The 8,856-nt window shown below is 31.0% G+C and overlaps 2 protein-coding genes across 4 annotated transcripts; one reads left to right on the top strand and one right to left on the bottom strand.

Annotated features, from left to right (window-relative positions):
- The first annotated feature begins 625 nt into the window (after window positions 1-625).
- On the top strand, window positions 626-3,750 carry LOC143207930 (uncharacterized). 3 transcript variants are annotated; one of them, XM_076421856.1, is made up of 3 exons: window positions 626-918; window positions 1,015-1,214; window positions 2,872-3,750. In XM_076421856.1, the coding sequence occupies exons 1-3, from the start codon at window positions 626-628 to the stop codon at window positions 2,883-2,885; spliced, it is 507 nt and encodes a 168-aa protein (XP_076277971.1). In that variant the 3' UTR covers window positions 2,886-3,750. The 3 variants fall into 3 exon arrangements, with proteins under 3 accessions (XP_076277971.1, XP_076277969.1, XP_076277970.1); XM_076421854.1 differs by having other exon boundaries at window positions 1,015-1,273; XM_076421855.1 differs by lacking the exon at window positions 2,872-3,750 and adding an exon at window positions 1,741-2,001 and having other exon boundaries at window positions 1,015-1,187.
- Window positions 2,421-8,594, bottom strand: LOC143207931 (uncharacterized). Its single transcript, XM_076421857.1, has 2 exons — window positions 3,623-8,594; window positions 2,421-3,303 (listed from the first exon to the last, which is right to left on the bottom strand). Exons 1-2 carry the CDS (start codon window positions 3,913-3,915, stop codon window positions 3,168-3,170), a joined length of 429 nt encoding a protein of 142 aa, XP_076277972.1. The 5' UTR covers window positions 3,916-8,594; the 3' UTR covers window positions 2,421-3,167.
- Between the last annotated feature and the right edge of the window lie 262 nt (window positions 8,595-8,856).

Genomic DNA, 8,856 nt, shown 5'->3' with positions numbered 1-8,856 from the left:
TTGCAATGACAATGTTCTAACGGTAAAAAGCATTGATAATTTAACTTTCTATTCTTTGTATGATTTGAAATATTCATAATATGGAGAATAAATAATAATTATCAGTAGATAAGAAACATTTTTTAATAAATTTTAGTGCAAATTTCATCCCGATATCTCTGATGGTTCAAGAGTTATAGTAAAATGTCAGGATCCAACCTGCTGTGTTCGGTCGTCGTATGCTGTGTATCGCGCGGTGCAGCATTCAAACAAATTTTTAACAACATTCTTTGTTAGAACTAAGTTTACGGAAAGTTTCTATCTTTGTCAGCGATAATATCATCGACCATATTTTCATTTTTATGTTCTTCAGAATCATTTGTTTAGTCAGCGACCACCATTTGTTATTTCATCTGACGCACGCAACGCGTAGCTAACGAATATTACAATACAATATTGTTAGAATCAATTATATTCTAGGTAATGATCGTATTTTCATATTCATTCTATAAAATGTGTAATCGTAATTTTACCGTGTCGTCAATGTTTTACCAATTTTTTTACATATGTTGAATTATGGCTGTTTAAAATTCATTGTATTGCCGATAATATTTTGTTTCTCTCAAAGTAATCATACTGTTAATAGATGGAAAAAATCGCAGGTAAAGTGAAAGGTTCTTTTGTCTTTGTACACAACGATTACGTGTACAATAAAGATCATCGCAGTGAAAATATTTATCGTTGCAACACACGACGCACCACACGATGTTGTGGGGCTGTGATGGTTCTCAGCGATGGGACTATTACGCTATTAAAATCCCACAATCATTCTAAATTGTTTCATACAATCCAGCGGGAGAAAATGAAAAGTGATATGCTTCAACTATGTCGGGAGACATTGATCCCATTAAAAAAAATCTTCGATGACATCTGTAGACAGTAATTATTGTACCATATTTTTGAAAGAAACTTTGAACAATATGAAATAGATTTAAAAATTATCAGAAAACTAAATAAAATTCTTTTTTTGTGTAGGTATCCTATTGCTGCAAGCACATTATCATATAACAGTATAAAAGCTGTACTTTTCCGAGAAAGACAAAAAAGCTATCCACAAGTTGCGCCTAATTTAATCGCCATAAATGACTGCATTGAGACTCATTCTATCATGGATAACATTACTAAAATAGTAATAAAGGATGAAGAGGGTAAAGCAGCCATTTTGTTCACTACAGGTACACTTTTGAACGTTCTTGATACCTCCCACTGTATCTATGCTGATGGTATTTTCTCCGTAAGTAGTATACAAGTGAAAGTAAAGTATATATGTAGGGTGTAACAGAGAACATGTGAGAATCAACTCAGGAACTGTAATTGTACTATATTTAAAAACATTGAGAAATATTCATATAAATGTATGTCTATCTGTCTTGATGAGATTTTTCTGTTTTAATTTTGTCTTATCTAATTCCATCTGTGTGTGCATAAGATATTGAAAATGACTATCTTGCCAATTTCCAGAAAACTTGTAGAAGTCTTGTTATGGATCCGGTTACACTCTGAAAGACTCCTGGTGTTTGCCGAATTTGTTGAGAAGCTTATTGTAGTCTGAAGCTTACGTGAATTCTTGCTTATGAGATATACCGGTTTACTGTGCAGTTTATGGACAGAGAGAGTTTGCTCTTTTTACAAAATCCGTTATATCTCGTAAACAAAGATAGATCAAGCATATGTTTATATGAATTTTTTTCATTGTTTTAGACGTACAATCAGTTTCTGAAGTGGGTCTCACATATTCTGTTACACCTTGTATAATATATGTGTATGTATAGACACATAAGACAAACACACAACATTATGTCAGTGTTTAAAGTGTGTATAGTGTATATTATTATTAATATATAAGGTATTTCTAGGATTTTGTCTACTCTAATATTGCTGTTGTTTTTGCAAATCCAAATGTTTATTACACTGAGAAGTAACTTGTAAAAGAATTAGCAAATTGTGCGATTCGTGTTTTTTCAACTTTTTGAAGTAATCGACGATTTTTCACTAATAAATGAGTATAAATGTGTTGATATTGGAATGCCTCTGTGCCGAAAATTCATGATAATTTGAATGAGGCTATCAAGAAATACACTTGATATGACCTCTATTACTCTCAAGACAAAGAAAATATTTCTATAGAGATTTACTTTATTAATTATGTTCCAAGTCAAATATTTTTCGAGCGACTGCTGACCAGATGTAGCATCCTTACTTCCAGCACGGTATTTCATTACCCTGAACTTACGCTACTTGGACAGGCAAGGACCGCTTCTTGTAAGATAACAAAGATATTGGTCAGACAAGAAAATATTAAATTTATTAGTCCTTCAAATTATTATGAATTGTCTGGTCATTTCAAGATCAACATACGTGTTTAAAATCCATTTTTTTAAATCAGCTACACTAGTAAAAATGTGTCGCTGTTACAAAAAAAATCGTCGATAAACTTTAAAACTTGAAAAAAATTTTCTTGACGGAAAAAAACATGAAAATGAAAACAACTATTGTTTTGTATATTTTGTTATTTGTAAAAGTAATGAAGACATTAAAATGGATGAGATAAACGAAATACCCGGTATTCATATAATATGTAGTATAGACATAATACTGAATGTATATATGTATTATGTATCAACGAATTATATAATAGTTGGACTGTTTTTAATTTCTTAGAAGGAACAGAAAATGTTAAAAAATGTTCTTCCGAAAGTTGTTTCATATGAAGGGGGACATAATGTGATACAAATATTCTTTTAATACGAAATAATGGAAAAGATGTATATACATATATTATATTTTATTTCTATTCAATTCTATACAATTTGCATTTTATTTCTATTCAAGGTTTTACCTCCTAAACCACCAATTGCACAACTTTATATTATTCACATTGTATACATGGATACCGTAAGTATAATATACATTACCAAAGTATGTTATTTTAGTTTGTTATACTATAATTATATGATGTGTATAGGCAATGTTGGGCAAATTTTATTTTGATTATCGTACAAAGAATAATGTAAGAATTTATTCCTGAATCACGAGTAACGATATTATTTGGAGAAAAATTATTTATTAGTAACGAATAAATCTGTATCGTAATAAATAAATACTATGTTTTGTTATTCGAAATTAGTTCACGACAAATAAGTTTTCATCTGATCATACAAAATTTCTAAGGATTGCGGAATTGTGGGTTTGAAATTAGCTCTCTGTCTGTGCAACGTTGGTCTTAATTTTGAAAATGAACAGTAAGCTGCAGCATCTGGATGTCTTTAAATAAATATTTGTATAACATTTCAGTGAATTTATATATATGTGACACTGTCAACAATTAATTTCAGTGATTTCTTAATATGTTTTAAAAACCCCCACACACTCTAAAAATTTAACACAAACTAACTCCATATGGTTGTTCTTTCCTGTGTACATCTGCTATTCCAAATCAATTCTACAACATATTAAAAAATCTTTGAAATCTGTAAGAGTGTCACATATCGATAGATAGATAAATATTTGTTCAAAATATTTGGAGAAAATATAAAAAAAAGTTGATAAAAGAAACACATAAGAAAAGTAAGCATAAACATACTTTCTACAAACATCATCAAATATTTGTTTAAATGGGATCAATGTCTCCCGACTCAGCTTCATCATTTCCTCTATCATAAAATGCTGCGTAGCAATATATTCTTGCCCAGGGTGGTTATGGGGTTTTAATAGCGTAATAGTCCCATCGCTGAGAACCATCACAGCCCCACAACATCGTGTGGTGCGTCGTGTGTTGCAACGATAAATATTTTCACTGCGATGATCTTTATTGTACACGTAATCGTTGTGTACAAAGACAAAAGAACCTTTCACTTTACCTGCGATTTTTTCCATCTATTAACAGTATGATTACTTTGAGAGAAACAAAATATTATCGGCAATACAATGAATTTTAAACAGCCATAATTCAACATATGTAAAAAAATTGGTAAAACATTGACGACACGGTAAAATTACGATTACACATTTTATAGAATGAATATGAAAATACGATCATTACCTAGAATATAATTGATTCTAACAATATTGTATTGTAATATTCGTTAGCTACGCGTTGCGTGCGTCAGATGAAATAACAAATGGTGGTCGCTGACTAAACAAATGATTCTGAAGAACATAAAAATGAAAATATGGTCGATGATATTATCGCTGACAAAGATAGAAACTTTCCGTAAAATTAGTTCTAACAAAGAATGTTGTTAAAAATTTGTTTGAATGCTGCACCGCGCGATACACAGCATACGACGACCGAACACAGCAGGTTGGATCCTGACATTTTACTATAACTCTTGAACCATCAGAGATATCGGGATGAAATTTGCACTAAAATTTATTAAAAAATGTTTCTTATCTACTGATAATTATTATTTATTCTTCATATTATGAATATTTCAAGACATACAAAGAATAGAAAGTTAAATTATCAATGCTTTTTACCGTTAGAACATTGTCATTGCAATAATCAGGATCTGACCGTGTGTTCCAATTAAAATAGTTCAGCTAGTAATTCTGCTTCGTACACCACATGTAAAAGAAAAATATAAAAAATCACAAAGTATTGTATTCATTACTCAGGAAAATGATTATATTTTATAGGCAAAAAATACTTATCTAAATTATCTTTTTCACACAGAATTATTCCGGAGCTGTGAAAGCAATTCTACATATTCGTGTAATTTTTCAGTCCTTCGCTCTTCGTTGTCACTATTTTAATTCGCAATCACATTAATTTCAAAAATTTAATAATCCACGAATTCCGTTGCATGTCTTATATTTACATTTAATTGATGTACTCTTCTTTCATAAACTTATATATTTTAACAGAACTGTTTAGAGTTGAGATTACTATATTCCCATTTTTTATTGTTATAGAAACTTATGTACGTATCTACATATTATAATTCTACAAATACATTTGAATTCTACCCAGCACTGCTTATTTAATCTTTCCTTTAATTATTACATGCAAGCTTTCTTACTTTCTATATCTACTTACTTTCCTTTACTTATTTCATACATTGGCACGCACAAATTACGGAGCGTTTATGATAATTTAAAATACAAGAATTAAAACTCAACCGCAAGGTTTACTTCTCACATTATATTATGTAGTTAAAATGACAAGTAAAAGGGATTATATATCTATATCAAAGAAGGTACATCTGATTGGGGAAATTCAATATACATTTACAGTTATCATTCTAAACGCTGCTGTGACATTACATGCTGATTAACTGGTTTAAAAAAGATTGTATAAAGCACGATCATATATGTCGCGTATAAACTTCAATTATTAATGCTTTCTATCTAAGAATATGATGGTTTTCAAGATCACAAGTTACATATTACTCACCGTGAGAACATTTTCCTTGCAATAATCAGGATCTGACCGTGCGTTCCAATTAAAATAGATCAGCTAGTAGATCTGCTTCGTACACCACATGTAAAAGAAAAATATAAAAAATCACAAAGTATCTTATCCATTACTCAGAAAAATGATTATATTTTATAGGCAAAAAATACTTATCTAAATTATCTTTTTCACACAGAATTATTCGGGAGCTGTGAAATCAATTCTATACATTCGTGTAATTTTTCAGTCCTTCGCTCTTCGTTGTCAATATTTTAATTCACAATCACATTAATATTAAAAATCGAACAATCTACTCATTTTTCCGTTGCACGTGTTATATATACATATAATTAATGTACTCTTCCTGCACAAATTTACTATCGAAACCATATATCGAGTAAAAACATTATAACCTAAAATTTATTGCACACTCCAAAAACCATTCATTTCTACACTTCAAACATTAATTGGTACCGGTACATGCGACAGACCCATCACAAGAATTCCTAACAAACATTTGGCACTTCAGATCAAGCACAGATAACACGACATTATGACAACGTGGTTGCAATTCCACGTATGTCAAACTTACAAAGTCCAATGCTTACACCACATTCGAAATCCACGAACCAGATTGTTTACTTTATAAACAAGTATTTATAAATGAAAAAAAAACAGAACTGTTAAGAGTCGAGTTTTCAATATTCCCATTTTTTATTGTTATAGAAACTTATGTACGTATCTACATATTATAATTCTACAAATATATTTGAATTCTACCCAGCACTGCTTATTTAATCTTTCCTTTAATTATTACATACATGCTTTCTTACTTTCTATATCTACTTACTTTCCTTTACTTATTTCATACATTGGCACGCACAAATTACGGAGCGGTTATGATAATTTAAAATACAAGAATTAAAACTCAACCGCAAGGTTTACTTCTCACATTATATTATGTAGTTAAAATGACAAGTAAAAGGGATTATGTATCTATATCAAAGAAGGTACATCTGATTGGGGAAATTCAGTATACATTTACAGTTATCATTCTAAACGCTGCTGTGACATTACACGCTGATTAACTGGTTTAAAAAAGATTGTATAAAGCACGATCATATATGTCGCGTATAAACTTCAATTATTAATGCTTTCTATCTAAGAATATAATGGTTTTCAAGATCACAAGCTATATATTACTCACCGTGAGAACATTATCCTTGCAATAATCAGGATATGACCGTGCGTTCCAATTAAAATAGTTCAGCTAGTAGATATGCTTTGTACACCACATGTAAAAGAAAAATATAAAAAATCACAAAGTATCGTATTCATTACTCAGAAAAATTATTATATTTTATAGGCAAAAAATACTTATCTAAATTATCTTTTTCACACAGAATTATTCGGGAGCTGTGAAATCAATTCTATACATTCGTGTAATTTTGTAGTCCTTCGCTCTTCGTTGTCAATATTTTAATTCAAAATCACATTAATATTAAAAATCGAACAATCTACTCATTTTTCCGTGGCACGTGTTATATATACATATAATTAATGTACTCTTCCTGCACAAATTTACTATCGAAACCATATATCGAGTAAAAACATTATAACCTAAAATTTATTGCACACTCCAAAAACCATTCATTTCTGCACTTCAAACATTAATTGGTCCCGGTACATGCGACAGACCCACCACAAGAATTCCTAACAAACATTTGGCACTTCAGATCAAACACAGATAACACGACATTATGACAACGTGGTTGCAATTCCACGTATGTCAAACTTACAAAGTCCAATGCTTACACCACATTCGAAATCCACGAACCAGATTGTTTACTTTATAAACAAGTATTTATAAATGAAAAAAAAAACAGAACTGTTAAGAGTCGAGTTTACAATATTCCCATTTTTTATTGTTATAGAAACTTATGTACGTATCTACATATTATAATTCTACAAATATATTTGAATTCTACCCAGCACTGCTTATTTAATCTTTCCTTTAATTATTACATGCATGCTTTCTTACTATCTATATCTACTTACTTTCCTTTACTTATTTCATACATTGGCTCGCACAAATTACAGAGCGGTTATGATAATTTAAAATACAAGAATTAAAACTCAACCGCAAGGTTTACTTCTCACATTATATTATGTAGTTAAAATGACAAGTAAAAGGGATTATGTATCTATATCAAAGAAGGTACATCTGATTGGGGAAATTCAGTATACATTTACAGTTATCATTATAAACGCTGCTGTGACATTACACGCTGATTAACTGGTTTAAAAAAGATTGTATAAAGCACGATCATATATGTCGCGTATAAACTTCAATTATTAATACTTTCTATCTAAGAATATGATGGTTTTCAAGATCACAAGTTACATATTACTCACCGTGAGAACATTTTCCTTGCAATAATCAGGATCTGACCGTGCGTTCCAATTAAAATAGTTCAGCTAGTAGATCTGCTTCGTACACCACATGTAAAAGAAAAATATAAAAAATCACAAAGTATCGTATTCATAACTCAGAAAAATGATAATATTTTATAGGCAAAAAATACTTATCTAAATTATCTTTTTCACACAGAATTATTCGGGAGCTGTGAAATCAATTCTATATATTCGTGTAATTTTTCAGTCCTTCGCTCTTCGTTGTCAATATTTTAATTCACAATCACATTAATATTAAAAATCGAACAATCTACTCATTTTTCCGTGGAACGTGTTATATCTACATATAATTAATGTACTCTTCCTGCACAAATTTTATCTCTTAATGAGTAAAAACATTATAACCTAAAATTTATTGCACACACCAAAAACCATTCATTTCTACACTTCAAAAATTAATTCGTCAAGGTGTATTTGGCAGATCCTTCACAAGAATTCATAAACCTAGATATGCACTTCCATCATTTCCATCTGCCATCGGCCGCATTTCCATCTGCGTTCAAAATAACTGTAAGCAATTCTATTTGTGCACGATTCGCGTGTGTGCAATTGTACATTTTATGTGTGCCCAATAAAGATGAATCCAATTCTATTTGTGCGCAATCGAGATGAGTCCGATTCTCCTTGTGCCCAATCATGCTGTGTCCAAAAGATATGTGCGCAATGTGCATGTGGGCAATCGTATTGTGGGCAACTGAGCGCCTCCCATCGCGCTTTCCGACTTTCCGCCGCGGCGCTGTCGTCGCGTCTCCTGCTATTCTTGCACAGCTCGATTTCCCGATCACGCGGGTAAGCCGCATTTAGCGAAGAAGCAATATTTTTTTATGCTCTTTGTGTTGAAATGTTCTCTGAACTACCGCGGGGTCCCGTACAAAGCCCTTTTTTGGAAAAAGTGTACCGAAATAAATTCATTCTATAAAAACGTACGCTTTTACTGTTTATAAAGT

This window comes from Lasioglossum baleicum, chromosome 4 (genome assembly GCF_051020765.1).
Source record: "Lasioglossum baleicum chromosome 4, iyLasBale1, whole genome shotgun sequence".
Taxonomy (NCBI): domain Eukaryota; kingdom Metazoa; phylum Arthropoda; class Insecta; order Hymenoptera; family Halictidae; genus Lasioglossum; species Lasioglossum baleicum.
This window is presented reverse-complemented; position numbering and strand designations above follow the sequence as displayed.